Source organism: Gekko japonicus, unplaced genomic scaffold, assembly GCF_001447785.1.
Source record: "Gekko japonicus isolate JY-2015 unplaced genomic scaffold, Gekko_japonicus_V1.1 scaffold424, whole genome shotgun sequence".
NCBI classification, from domain to species: Eukaryota; Metazoa; Chordata; class Lepidosauria; order Squamata; family Gekkonidae; genus Gekko; species Gekko japonicus.
The window spans coordinates 286,530-301,277 of record NW_015165247.1 but is presented as its reverse complement, the minus strand read 5'-3'; the positions used below and the strand labels follow the sequence as shown (position 1 = coordinate 301,277).

The 14,748-nt window shown below is 51.9% G+C and overlaps 1 protein-coding gene across 1 annotated transcript in view; it reads left to right on the top strand.

The window, feature by feature from the left end:
- The window catches only part of PI4KB (phosphatidylinositol 4-kinase, catalytic, beta), a 92,677-nt gene that overhangs the window by 25,124 nt on the left and 52,805 nt on the right, over positions 1-14,748 (top strand). The window contains exon 3 of the mRNA XM_015410092.1: positions 1,827-2,800. Within this exon, the coding sequence (XP_015265578.1) occupies positions 1,856-2,800 (945 nt within the window). The 5' untranslated portion in view covers positions 1,827-1,855. The remainder of the gene's footprint in view (positions 1-1,826; positions 2,801-14,748) is intronic.

Sequence of the window (14,748 nt, the reverse complement as noted above, 5' to 3'; positions counted from 1 at the left end):
TCCACCAGTGGGGCCAGGACATTAGAAGCCCTCCCACTGTTGACCCCCCCCCCAAGCACCAAGATGACAGAGCATCACTTGCCACAGAGCCCCTATCTATACCGTGTGGCTAATAGCCACTTATGGACCTCTGCTCCATATGCTTATCTAATTCCCTTTTGAAGCCGTCCATGCTTGTAGCCGCCACCACCTCCTGTGGCAGCTTCATGTATTCATGCAGGAGGTCCCAGGTTCAGTTCCAGTTAGAAGGACCAGGCAGTGGGTGATGGTACGGAGTTGTTTTGTGTTGCCTCAAAAGGTCATAGAATCCTAGAGAGTTGGAAGGGGCCATACAGACCCTCTAGTCCAGTGACGGCGAACCTTTTAGAGACCGAGTGCCCAAACTGCGACCCAAAACCCACTTATTTATCGCAAAGTGCCAACACGGCAATTTAACCTGAACACTGAGGTTTTACTTTAGAAAAAACAACTCATGCATTAATTTAAGATGATCCAAACAAAGTAAGGAAAGCAATTCCAAATGCTTTCATTTACTTAAAATTATTTGGCAGAGAGAATTTGACACTTTAATGATGGTCTGGGCCTGACTGGGGCGATGGCACGTGGGCCCACAGAGAGGGCTCTGAGTGCCACCTCTGGCCCCCGTGCCGTAGGTTTGCCACCACTGATCTAGTCCAACCCCCTGCCCAATGAGGTACCAAGAGGTACTTTTCTCCCTTTCTCACAATACAAGAACTCGTGGGCACTCCATGAAATTGCTGAGCGGTCGGGTTAGAACAGATAAAAGGAAGTACTTCTTCACCCAAAGAGTGATTAGCACGTGGAATTCACTGCCACAGGAAGTGGTGGCGGCTACACGCATGGACGGCTTCAAAAGGGAATTGGATAAGCATATGGAGCAGAGGTCCATCAGTGGCTATTAGCCACAAGGTATAGATAGGGACTCTGGGGCAAGTGATGCTCTGTCTTCTTGGTGCTTGGGGGGCGGTCAACAGTGGGAGGGCTTCTAATGTCCTGGCCCCAGTGGTGGACCTCCTGATGGCACTGGTATTTCTGGCCACAGTGTGACCCAGAGTGTTGGACTGGATGGGCCTTTGGCCTGATCCAACATTGGCATCTCTTATGTTCTTATGTTCTCCCCAAAAGCATACCCAGGAAGCTGCCTTATGCTAAATCAGACCCTTGGTCATTGTCTACCACTGGTGTATTGTCTACTCAGACTGGCAGCGGCTCTCCAGGGACTCAGGCGGAGGTCTTTCACCTCTCCTCCTGCCTGGTCCTTTTTAACTGGAGAGGCTGGGGATTGAACCTGGGACCTTCCGCATGCCAAGCAGAGGCTCTTCCACTGAGCCATGGCCCCTCCTGCAGAAAGAAAAGTCAGCAAGCATCACCACTTCTCAACGCCATCCAGCATGATGGATGGGAGAGAAATGAAACGGGCAACTTTGCCAGGCAGCCACACATCCGCCGACCCAGCCCTTTATCGCCATCGCTAGCTGTGTGTGTGGGGGGGAGGTATTTGTGAATTTCCTGCCTTGTGCGGGGGGTTAGACTAGATGACCCTGCAGGTCCCTTCCAACTCGATGATTCTATGGGAAAGACCTCTGCCTGAGACCCTGGAGAGCAGCTGCCAGTCTGAGTAGACGATGCTGACCTTGGTGGACCAGTGGTCTGGTTCAGTGTAAGGCAGCTTCCCGTGTGGTCACGTCTGACCTGGGCGAATCTGAAACGAGTCCTGGGTTGTAGAAAGAGGATCACGGTTCCACCTCGAAAGTCCGCTCCCGGCAGGCTGCTCGCTCAGCTCCTTTTCTTTCCTTGTCTTCCAGCTTTGAAAGATTACAGACCAGCCTCGGATATGAGCGATTCTACCCTAGACGTGGTGTCAGCGAACGACTTGGAAGAGACTTCCTCGGCGGCGCCGACCCAGGGGAATGGAGGGACGCCCTCCCTCGACGTCATCACGGAAGGCGTCGGCGAGCTGGCGGTCATCGACCCGGAGGTGGCCAAGAAGGCCTGTGAGGAGGTCCTGGAGAAGGTCAAGCTGATGCACTGCATCTCCGAGGACGGGTCCATCAAGCTGAAGGGCGGCGGCAGCGGTGGGACGGCCGGCGCTCGTCGGCCTGCCCCGGCGTTCCCGAACGGCAGCGTGGGGGAGTGCTGTGAGATCAAGTGTCTGGATGACCCGCCTGACAAGATCCAGGAGGAGGAGGAGCGCCTGTTCAACACGGTGAAGAGTGCCCGGCGGCGTCAGAAGAACAACTCGGCCAAGCAGTCGTGGCTGCTGCGGCTGTTCGAGTCGAAGCTCTTCGACATCTCCATGGCCATCTCATACCTCTACAACTCCAAGGAGCCCGGGGTGCAGGCGTACATCGGCAACCGGCTCTTCTGCTTCCGCAACGAGGACGTGGACTTCTACCTGCCCCAGCTGCTGAACATGTACATCCACATGGACGAGGACGTCGGGGACGCCATCAAGCCGTACATCGTCCACCGCTGCCGGCAGAGCATCAACTTCTCCCTCCAGTGCGCCCTCCTCTTGGGGGCCTATTCCTCGGACATGCACATCTCCACCCAGCGCCACTCCCGCGGGACCAAGCTGCGCAAGCTCATCCTCTCCGACGAGCTCAAGCCGGCCCACCGCAAGAGGGAGCTGCCCTCCCTGAGCCCGGCGCCCGACACGGGGCTCTCACCTTCCAAAAGGACTCACCAGAGATCCAAGTCGGACGCCACTGTCAGCATCAGCCTCAGCAGCAACTTGAAGCGGACGGCCAGCAACCCCAAAGTCGAGAACGATGACGAGGTAACGGGGGCCGGGGCCGAGGGTCTCGGGAGCTTCGGTGCCTGAACAGCGGGCATGGGTTCCTGGAGGAAGGCTGCCCTTAAAGCAGGGGGTCCCCACTGTTCTTGAGCTGGCGGGCACCGTTGGAAATCCCGCACGGTGTCAAGGATGCTGCCGGGAAAACAGCGGCCACAAAACGGTTGCCGCAGAAGGCAGAACCAGTCACAAATAGGCTTATCTTTGGTCACACAGTGCTTGTGCTGCGGTGGCAGCTGCCGCCGGAGGAACGTTTTTTTAAAAAAAACCTCCATGGCCAATCAAAAGCCTTGCTGGGAAAAAGCCCTACTTCCTAAAAATACTTGGCAGGTGCCAAGAAAGGTGTTGGCAATGTGCCATGGCACTCCCAGGCACTGCGTTGGGGACATCTGCCTTAAAGGTTCCACATTGCGCGTTCACTGGTCAGTTGTGATCCAGTGGTGCCTTAGGTGGGGCCTAGTCCCACCTGTAGTTACAGGGGGGCTTTGGTGGGCTCTGCCCCGTTTCTTAAAGACACAGCCCCACAAGACTTTCTCCTGTAAATGCTTTTTTCAATCATTTTAAAACGTTTTTTTAAAAGGCGTGCGCTCCTTTAAGCAGAGTGGGGTGCTGTAGTTGATTAATTCCCCGCACTGAGCCAAGGGGGTTGGAGTAGGTGACCTCTAGGATCCCTTCTCTGTGTTAAGAAACTTGTCTCCTTTAAGAGAGTTTCTCTGCCTAAGTGTTAGCTTTCTTGATTATAGAAGTCTTCCCCCCCCCCCACCTGCCAGCTTGTTCTCAGAACTGTTGCTTAGGCCGGCAGAAGCGATTAACTTGCAGCCGCTGAGAACTGTCCTCTAAAGCGGCCGACAGCTCGCAATTTAGAGATCTGTCCTGGTCGCAGCTTTCGATTGGCTCAATGGCTTTCCTTTCTGCACTGAGAACCTCAGCCCCACCAGGAAAAAATCTGGCCCGCAAGCCACAAAACCCTGGTTAAGGGCCTGGGCCCGACAGAGTTAACAGGGGACCAATACTGTGCCTAGAGTGGTGGGCCCGTGGTCTGGGAACCGCCCTCAGTACCGTGATGTTATCCGCCCCTGCCTCTTCTTGTCCCCCCCTCCCATGAGCTGCTGAGGTCACAGGTCAGCAAGGGGGGGGAACCCCTCTGGAGGTCAAGGATCTAGAATCTCTAAAGGGGAACGCTTATTTCACCTTGTCGAAGTTGACCGTGCTGGTGTGTGGAGTGAGGCCTAACCCGTGTAAGTCCAGCAGATAGCCGTGACGTACCTTGCATTGTTTAGAGCGGCAGAGACGAATGTTTTGGCGGTATTTTTGGAAGGGGCGATTCTTCCTCCGCGTTACCAGGAAATAAGGAGAAGCGAGGCGATGTCTCGGAGTCGACTTCTCCCCTTGGATCTCCAGGCGCTGAGAGAACGATACCTAGGGTTGGATCCTGTGGATCCGATCCACCAACAGCAGCACTTCCCCCTGATGTCTTGCGCCACTGCAGAAAGTGCCCCACACGGGGGGGGGAAGAGCACCCGTGAGCAGCGCTCCCTCTAAGCTGTGGAGTCTCGTGAGCAAAAATTCTACTTTGTGAGCCGCTGGCATCAAAGTTGTGAGCGAACGATTCCGCTGCTGCATAAATGAGTTTGCTCTGGAGCCTTCCTTCCTCAGCTGAGGCAGAAAATCTGTGAGCTGGAGGCTAAAAAACGGAGCTGGCTCACACTAACTCAGCTTAGAGGGAACACTGCCCGTTAGTGGAACAGATCGGGGGGGGGGGGTCTATCCCCGAGTCCTCTAAACAAAACGTGTGCTTTTTTGCCCTGTTTCACGTTGCTGCTGTCGAGTGCCTGCCCCCAAATCCATGAGTTGCACGGTTTGCAGTGTCTAGAGGGGTTGAGAATCTGCTCGTGGTGGAAACCGGCTCGATCCTGCGGGTGTTGCTCTTTGGCTGGAACGCGAGCCTGCCGCTGATCTAACGCTGCCCTGAGTGAAGGGATCCGTAACGGTGGGCGGCAGGATCGAGGACTCCCTCTGAGGCAGGGGTCCCCAACCTTTTGGAGCCTGCGGGCAATGCAGTTTTCCTTCTCTCACAGTGTAGATTTTAGTTGAAGTCCAGTGGCCCCTTTAAGACCAACAAATTCTGGGTATAAGCTTTCGTATGCATGCAGCAAAGTTTAATTCTGGGTGTAAGCTTTCGTGCGCATGCAACAAAGTTTAATTCTGGGTACAAGCATTCGTGCGCATGCAACAAAGTTTAATTGTGGGTACAAGCTTTCTTGTGCATGCAACAAAGTTTAATTCTGGGTACAAGCTTTCGTGTGCATGCAACAAAGTTTAATTGTGGGTACAAGCTTTCGTGTGTATGCAGCAAAGTTTAATCCTGGGTGTAAGCTTTTGTGTGCGTGCAATGAAGTTTAATTCTGGGTGTAAGCTTTCGTGTGCATACAACAAAGTGTGTAAGCTTCCATGCACATGCAACAAGGTTTAATTCTGGGTATAAGCTTTCGTGCACATGCAACAAAGTTTAATTCTGGGTGTAAGCTTTCGTGCGCATGCACACTTCTTCAGCTGCTGCCAAAGCAACGTTTTTAAAAACCTGCACAGCGAAGTCAAATCTCCAATGGCCAGTGTAGAAGCCTTGTTGGGCAAAAGTCCCATCTAGTTCTGCCTACTTTCTGAAAACTCTTGGAGGGCACCGGGTTGGGGACCCCTGTTCTAAGGGATACCTTCCCTCCGGAGAGTTCCTCTTTACCTCTGCCTCTTAGTAACCCTGGCTCTGAAAGACGGCTATAGTCCCCTAGGTCTGTTTTAACACAGTCCATTAATGGTCAGTGTGGTATCCTGTGACCCTCCCCATCCATCGTCACAAGGTAGCCTTGGTATCTGGGACCCAGGCAAAATAGGACTCCACCAACCCATGATGAAAACGAGAGAAAAATATCCGAAAGGTGATTTGAAGATTTGCTTTCCTTCTAAAGGAAGCACCCCACCAATGTTCACTGTGAAAAAATTGATTCAAGTCCAATTACGGGCCACAAATTTGCTTCTTCTTCTTGTTTCTTTATTTTACGTCATGCAGTGCTGCTGCTGCTGCTTCCAACAATTGCCGTGCGACTACAGATTTCCCAGGTAAACAATCTGTTTCCCTCAATGCTTCGTCAGGTCACTTTATATTTGGAGCCCCTGTGCTATGTCTCCTACTCGGAATTAATCATGAGAGCCAGCAGATGCCAAGAAAATACAAGATTAATTCTGAGTAGGAGACGCAGAGCATGGGCTCCAAGTGTAAAGCAACCTGACGAAGCATTGAGGGAAACAGAGTGTTCACTTGGGAAATCTGTAGTTGCGTGACAGTTGTTGGAAGCAGCAGCAGCAGCAGTACTGCATGACGTAAAATAAAGAAACAAAAAGAAGAAGCAGCAGCAAATTTGTGGACTGTAATTGGACTTGATCAGTTTTTTCACAGGGAACATTGGTGGGGTGCAACCTTGGTTGAGTCACTGTGGTCCATTTGTGGCTGCTTCCTTCTGAAGGAAAGCAAGACAGAGACAGGGGCAAATGGAAACGCCGTAAAGAGTGTGAGACGCTGGCACCGCGTGCTGCAGAGAGCTGGTGGATCCTGTGGATCTGTTCTGCCGTTATGTGGATCTGTTCTGCTGACGGCAGCACTTTCTCTGGGCACGAGCACCCTCCTGTTGGTGCAAGAGACCCTTCAGAGGCAGAAGGAGACTTCCCGGATACCAGGGGCTTTTCCTGTCTTGGTTCAGGGGAACGGCTCCTTGTGCTGGGAGAAAGGCCCGCCGTTGGGGGAATGGGTTCAAGGGACGCAGCAAAAAAAAATTCTTCTTTTTTTTTGTTGTCTGATGCTGTTTGTTCAAAGGTCAGCCTTTCTTCGGGCTGTCAGTGGAGAGCTGGCACAGACCGGCCGAAAGGGGTACCTCTCCTTTTCTCTCCTTGAACTCTGCGTGCTTTGCAACCTTCCGATGATTGTCAGAGGAGACGGTGGGGTGGAATTTCAGCATGGCCAAAAGAGCGGATGAATATTTCATGCCCTCGGAGCGCTCCCCCCCCCCCGGTAGGCCTGACTCGCGTCTCGAATGCAGTTGCAACGTGTTTTCGGGAACAGAGTTTGGTTGCTGTCCATTCTGGGGGTCTCCGTCTCCTCCTTCAGAGAGCCCACAAAGAATCAAGGGGCAGATCCCTCACCTTCTGTAGCAAGAGTCATATGGGAAGGGCTTTCCCTTGGAGGAGGGCAAGGAGCCGTTCCTGTGGGCAGCAGAGGAGAGGACGCGCAAGAATGGGTTGAAACTAAGGGTGGGAAGGGACCGGCTGGATCTTAGGGAAACCTTTTTTGACAATCAGAGTTTTGCAGCAGTGGCACCAGCTCCCTGGCCGTCTTGAAGCAGCGGCTGGACAAACCCTTGTCAGGGATGTTCTAGGCCAGTGGTGGCGAACCTATGGCACGGGTGCCAGAGGTGGCACTCAGAGCCCTCTCTGTGGGCATGCGTGCCATCGCCCCAGCTAGGCCCAGACCTAGGGCTGCCAAGTCCCCCCGGGGGGCGGATTTCCCCCCGCTTTGGAGGCCCGATTTCCACCCCCGCGGAATCGGGCCCCGGGGGAAACCCCACCCCCGCGTGCACATCACAGGGAAGTGACGTCATGACGCCGGGTACGTTGGGGGTGGGGCCACAGCCATTTGAGGGGAAAACTCTATGTTTTCCCCTCAAATGGCTGCGGCCCCGCCCCCAGCGTGCCCGGCGTCATGACGTCACTTCCCTGTAATGTGCATGCTCCCCGTGCGCGCATGCTCCGGGAGCCACCCCAGACTCCCCTGCCGGCGAGGTAAGTCCGATTTGGCAACCCTACCCAGACCATCATTAAAGTGTTGAATTCTCTGTCAAATAATTTTAAGTCAATGAAAGCATTTGGGATTGCTTCCCTTTCTTTGTTGGGATCATCTTAAGTTAATGTATGAGTTGTTTTTTCTACAGTAAAACCTCAGTATTCAGGTTAAATGGCCGTGTTGGCACTTTGCGATCAATAAGTGGGTTTTGGGTCGCAGGTTGGGCACGCGGCCTCTAAAAGGTTCGCCATCACTGCTCTAGGTCGATCCTGCTTTGATCAGGGGGTTAGACTCTGTGACCTTTTCCAACTCTGTGATTCTAGGATTCTCACTCCGAAGTCCCTGTTTGGAAGGGCCTTAATCATTTGTGTAGACTGATTTTATTGTACTTCTTTCCTACCCGCTGGGAACACAAAGTGGCTTCCATCATACTCCTCTCCATCATTTTATACTCATAACAGCCTTGTGAGGTAGGCTAGGGTGATTCGAACCTGGATCTCCCAGATGCCAGCCTAGCACTCTAACCACTGCACTGTGCCATCTCTGGATATTTAGATACTAGCCACTGCTCACTGCCACTTTATATGGGTCTGTTCTCTTCTGTGAGGAAGCGTGCATTCGTTGGGGGGTTTGATTTATTTCTGGAAGATCCAGTTGCAGTTTGAGCACACATGAACAGATGGAGCTGTCTTGTACTGTATCAGACTACCAGTCCATCCAAATCAGTTTGGTGTCGTGGTTAGGAGCACGGACTCTAATTCGGGAGAACCGGGTTTGATTTCCCCACGCCTCCACGTGCAGCTGCTGGTGTGACCTTGGGTCAGTCACAAGTTCTCTCGGAGCTGTCTCAGGAGCAGTCTTCAAGAGAGCTCTCTCAGCCCCGCCTACCTCACAGGGTAGGGTGTCTGTTGTGGGGAGGGGAAGGAAAGGAGATTGTAAGCTGCTCTGAGACTCCCGTGGGTAGTGAAGGGCGGGGGTGTAAATCCAATCTCTTCTCACTGGGTGTCTGTTGTGGGGAGGGGAAGGGAAAGGAGTTTGTAAGCTGCTCTGAGACTCCTTCGGGTAGTGAAGGGCGGGGGATAAATCCAATCTCCTCCTCCTCCTCTTCTTCTCCTCCTCCTCCTCTTCTTCCTCTTCTTCCTCTTCTTCCTCTTCCTCCTCTTCTTCCTCTTCCTCCTCTTCTTCTTCTTCTTCTTCTTCTTCTTCTTCTTCTTCTTCTTCTTCTTCTTCTTCTTCTTATTCTTATTATTATTATTATTATTATTATTATTATTATTATTATCTGTTCCTTTAAATTGGCGGTGCCAGGGATTGAACCTGGGACCGGCTGTATGGCAGCAGACACTAAGCCACCCCCCTCCACCCCCAATCACGTGTAGCCTTCTGGTTTAGAAAGCACAATACGCCTTTTGACTCAGCTCTCTCCCAAACCCAGCACGCTTTCCGTGGCACCATTTCTCCTCTCTGAACCTTCCTGGCGAGCTGAGAATTGTTGGCAGCCCTTAAAGCCAGTCTTCCAGCTGGCGGTGAGCGGCGGGGAAAAGGCTGGCTCTACAGTCGGGCCAAAGAGCCTTTTGTGGCTGGCCCAGTTAATTGTTTCTTGGAGAACAACAGGCCGATACAAAGCCGGCCTCTCCAGGGCCTCCGGCTGCGGCGCAGACTGGAAACCGGAGCGTCTCTTGCCTGTAATTTATGCAGGGCTCTGCTGAGTCAAGTTTCTCTCGGGGACTTCCGGACTCCTCTTCTAGAGACCGGAGAGATTTTCGGGCGACGCACAGAAGGACTTTGGCTGTCCAGGCCCTTGGAAAAAGGCCATTCTTACAACTCTTGAAGTGTACGTTTGAAATGAAAAAAGAAAAATCCACCGGGGTTGGCCGAGGCAGCAGACTTTGTTTGTTAGACAGATTCAGGTGGGGTCGCCCTGTTGGTCTGAAGCACCAGATCAAAGTTTGACCCCAGCAGCACCTTCAAGACCAATGACATTTTATTCGGTATAAGCTTTCGTGCGCAGAATAAAACTTTAGAACAGTTTGAGTTCAGTGGCACCTTCAAGACCAATGAAAATTTATTCGGTATAAGCTTTCCTTTGCAGAATAAAACTTTAGAACAGAGTTTGAGTCCAGCGGCACCTTCGAGACCAACAAAATTTTATTCTGTATACGCTTTCCTTTGCAGAATAAAACTTTAGAACAGAGTTTGAACCCAGTGGCACCTTCAAAACCAACAAAATTTTATTCGGTATAAGCTTTCCTTTGCAGAATAAAACTTTAGAACAGAGTTTGAGTCCAGCGGCACCTTCAAGTCCAACAACATTTTATTCGGTATAAGCTTTCGTGCGCAGAATAAAACTTTAGAACAGAGTTTGGGTCCAGCGGCACCTTCAAGACCAACAACATTTTATTCTGTTTAAGCTTTCTTTTGCAGAATAAAACTTTAGAACAAAGTTTGAGTCCAGTGGCACCTTTCAGAAGAAGAGGAGGAGATTGGATTTATACCCCTGGCCCGTCACTCAGAGTCTCAGAGTGGCTTACAGACTCCTTTCCCTTCCCCTCCCCACAGCAGACACCCTCCTGTGAGGTAGGTGGGGGTGGGAGGGCTCTCTCGACAACTGCCCTTGAGAGAACAGCTCTTGTCAGAACTACGGCTTGCCCAAGGCCATCCAGCCAGGTGCAAGTGGAGGAGTGGGGAATCAAACCTGGTTCTCCCAGATTAGAGTCCGCGCACTTAAACCCCGGCACCAAACTGGGTCTCAGGTGGTCCCGAAGGTATATTTTCTGAGTGACGATGCCCCTCTTCAGCTGAGGCTGTTGGGAATCCCAGTAAGTTCTGACTCCTTTGGGACGTGAATTCCTTGCTGCTTGTATATTTTTATCTGCTGAAGACGTTTTCCCGCCCTACGGTTCTCAGGCCTGGATTTGGTTAGCCCAGCCGAACCCAACCATGTCAGATCTCAGAAGCTAAGCAGGGTCAACCCTGGTTAGTCCTTGGATGGGAGACCCCCAAGGAAGTCCAGGCAGGCAAGGGCAAACCACCTGTGTTTGTCTCTTGCCTTGAACACCCTACATGGTCACCTTGTCGGGGATGCTCTAGGCTGGTCCTGCATTGGGGCAGTGGGTTGGACTAGAGCAGTGATGGCAAACCTTTCAGAGACTTTTAGAGACCGAGTGCCCAAACTGCCACCCAAAACCCACTTATTGATCGCAAAGTGCCCACACGGCCATTTAACCTGAATACTGAGGTTTTACTTTAGAAAAAACAACCCATACATTAACTTAAGATGATCCAATCAAAGTAAGGAAAGCAATCCCAAATGCTTTCATTGACTTAAAATTATTTGACAGAGAATTCAACACTTTAATGATGGTCTGGGCCTGGCTGGGGCGATGGCACGCGTGCCCACAAAGAGGGCTCTGAGGGCCACCTCTGGCCCCCGTGCCGTAGGTTCGCCATCGCTGGACTAGATGGTCTGTATGGCCCCTTCCAACTCTATGGTTCTAGGATTAGTTGGCTGCAACTTCCTCGTTAATTTTTTTATTTCTAAAAACCAGACTTTCTTAAAGACAAAACTAACATAAAAGAGGGGAAATTATTCTTTCAATTCCTTGTTTAACAAACTCATGCCTAATTTATCGCATGTTTATATATTTCACCTTGTATCATTACATTTATCTCTTGCAGTTTGGTGTCGTGGTTAAGTGCACGGACTCTAATCTGGGAGAACCGGGTTTGATTCCCCCACTCCTCCACTTGCACCTGGCTGGGTGACCTTGGGCAAGCCGTTGTTCTGACAAGAGCTGTCCTTGAAAAAGAGACGTTTCTGTCAAGAGCTCTCTCAGCCCCGCCTACCTCACAGGGGGTGTCCGTTGTGGGGAGGGGAGGGAAAGGAGTTTGTCAGCTGCTCTGAGACACCTTTGGGTAGTGAAGGGCGAGGTATAAACCCAATCTCCTCCTCCTCTTCTTCTTCTTCTTCTTCTTGCAAATATACCAAACTTGTACTTTGTATGTCCTTAGAAAGTTTTAATTGTCTGTATGGCTTATTCATTATCGCCTTCAAACCACTTGAGGGCAGTTTCCACCAGTGCTCCCTCTAAGCTGAGAGAGCGTGAGCAAGTTCAGTTTTTTGAGCCTCCGGCTCGCACATTTTCATCTCGGCTCAGAAAGGAGGGCTCCAGAGCAGACTCATTTATGCAGCCGCCAAATCGCTTGCTCACCACTCTAAAGCCGGTAGCTCACAAAGTAGAATTTTTGCTCACAAGACTCCACAGCTTAGAGGGAGCGTTGCTTCCCACCACCGCTAATCTCCGTAGATTTCCCCCAGCCTTTCTTACAATACTTCTCCACGCCCTCAGAAGTAGTTTATTCAGTGTCTGCCTTCTCTAGCCCCAAGGACAGCAGTGAGTATTTTTCTTTTCCTTTCTTCTCTCTCTCTCTCTCTCTTTTTTTTGGAGGGGAGAGGGGGAGGAGAAGGGGCCGAAGCTCAAACCAAAGTGCTTTTGCACATTTTTAGGTGTCGACATTCGACAGCGGTGTTTCCTTGCAGCAAAAAGTCCTGGCAGGAACTGCAGGGAGCCGTGCATGACTTGAGAAGATCCTGCTGGGTGAAACCCGGCCAAAGTGTGCTTGCAAGCAGGCAACCGCCATGCAGGGGGAGGGGGGTCCGCGTTGGGCCTCAACTGGCTCCTGTCCTTGTGACGAGGAAGCGCTCTGCTTGTGGCTGAGTCAGGGGATGAGTCAAAGGCAGGCGGGAGGTGGGGGCGGCGGCCCCCGCTGGTTCACCGCAGTGGTTTCCGGCTGGGTTTGGAAACCAGGTGATACCTGGGAGATGAGTTGGCGAAACCGCTCGGAGTGGGGCGGGGCAGGGCGGGGCTGCCTCCCGCTTCGTTTCAGGCTTGCAGCGGGCAACTCCTCTGCTCCAGTGACCCTGCCTTTCCCCCCCTGCCTCAAGAGAGACCAGAGGTGGAATTAGTTGTGCAAGAGTGGAATCGGCTGCCTGGGGAGGTGGTGAGCTCCCCCTTTCTGGCAGCCTTCAAGCAGCGGCTGGACAAACGCTGGTCAGGGGGGCTCCAGGCCACCAGTCTGGTGTAGCGGTTAAGTGCATGAACTCTAATCTGGGAGAACCGGGTTTGATTCCCCCATTCCTCCACTTGCAGCTGCTGGATGACCTTGGGTCGGTCACGAGTTCTTTCAGAGCAGTTCTTGAAAAAAAGAGCAGTTTCTCTCAGCCCCACCGACCTTACAGGGTACCTGTTGTGGGGAAGGGAAGGGAAAGGAGTTTGTAAGTCTCTCTGATACTCCTCTGGGTAGTGAAGGGCAGGGGATAAATCCAATCTCCTCCTCCTCAAAATGGGGGCCAGTTTGGTGTAGTGGTTAAGTGTGTGGGCTCTAATCTGGGAGAACCGGGTTTGATTCCCCACTCCTCCACTTGCACCTGGCTGGATGGCCTTGGGTCTGTCACAAGTTCTGTCAGAGCTGTTCTTGAAAAAGAGCAGTTCCTGTCAAGAGCTCTCTCAGCCCCGCCTACCTCCCAGGGTGTCTGTTGTGGGGAGGGGGAAGGGAAAAGAGTTTGTAAGTCGTTATGAGACACCTTTGGGTAGTGAAGGGCGGGGTATAAATCCAATCTCCTCCTCCTCCTCTTCTTCTTCCTCTTCTTCTTCAGCATTATACCCCACGGAAGTCCCCCCTAAACCCAGTCCTCGCTGGGCTCTGTCACATCAGATTTCCTCTGGGTTCTTTCCCTTCCCAAAACTCTCAACCCACCTTCCGGTAGTGCCCCCGAATCTCCAGGAATTTCCCAAGCCAGAGTTGGCACCCCTACCTGAGTGAATGTCTTTAGGGAGCTCCTCATAAAGGAAACTAGCCCCCCCCGTTCCCTGTTCCAATCGTGTTACTCAGATATACTGCCTCTGTCCACAGAGGTTCCATCAAGCTACCACTGTTCAGAGGAGATGACAGAACTTTGAATTCGGGTTTTATTTTTTTTACAGTCAAAGGAGTTCAGCAGTGGAATCAGCTGCCTGGGGAGGTGGTGAGCTTCCCCTCCCTGGCAGTCTTTATGCAGCGGCTGGACAAACATGGGTCAGGGATGCCTTAACAGAAGCCTTGTGTCCATATCACGGGAGGTATAAGTTCTGCTCTATCCTGCTATGGTCAGGCCTCACTTGGAGTCCTGTGTCCAGTTTGGGGCACCACGTTTTAGGAAGGATGCTGACAAGCTCGAGCGTGTCCAGAAAAGGGCAACCAGAATGGTGAGAGGGTTGGAATCCAAGTCTTATGAGGAAAGGCGGAAGGAGTTGGGTCTGTTTAGCCTGGGAAAGAGAAGGCTTAGAGGGGGACATGACTGCAGCCTTCAAGTATCTGAAGGGCTGTCATGTAGAAGATGGAGCAGATCTATTCTCTCTTGCTCCGGATTGCAAGACTGGGTCTAATGGGTGGGAATTACAAGGGAGTCGTTACCGGCTAAGTATCAGGAGAGACTTCCTAACTGTAAGAGTGGTTGAGCAGTGGAACAGACTTCCTCGGGAGGTGGTGGAGGCTCCTTCGCTGGGCGTTTTCAAGCGGAGGCTGGATGACCATCTTCCGGCTATGTTGTAGGGCTCTCTTTCGGCTCTGCTCCTGCAGAGTGCAGGGGGTTGGACTGGATGACCTGCGAGGTCCCAGTTCCAACTCTCACATTCTATGATTCTATGATCTTCTGTGTGTTCTTGCTCTGCATAAAGCAGACCTCTGTGCTGAACAGAATCAAGCAGGGCTGGGAGTCCACCGGTTCCTTCATCATTAGTGGGCTATTAGCATAATTGAGCAGAAGTGGAGCAAAGTTCATTCCGGCTTGGCTGCTCAGTGCAACTAACGGCACACCCCAAACTGCTCAGCCACCCACACGTTCCCCCACGTTTCCCCCCCCCCCCCCGCAGCGTTCCCCCGAAGCTCCACAGTGTCATGAGCAGGCATTCTGCCTCGTGAGCGAATAAAGCCAGTAGCCTTAAAGTTGCGAGTGAGTCTGCATCTGACGACTGCGTAAGTTAGTTTTTTTGGAACATTATTTCCATAACCTTGTAAAAAAATCTCCGAATGATTTCTTTTAAACTATCTTTAAACTATATTTTAG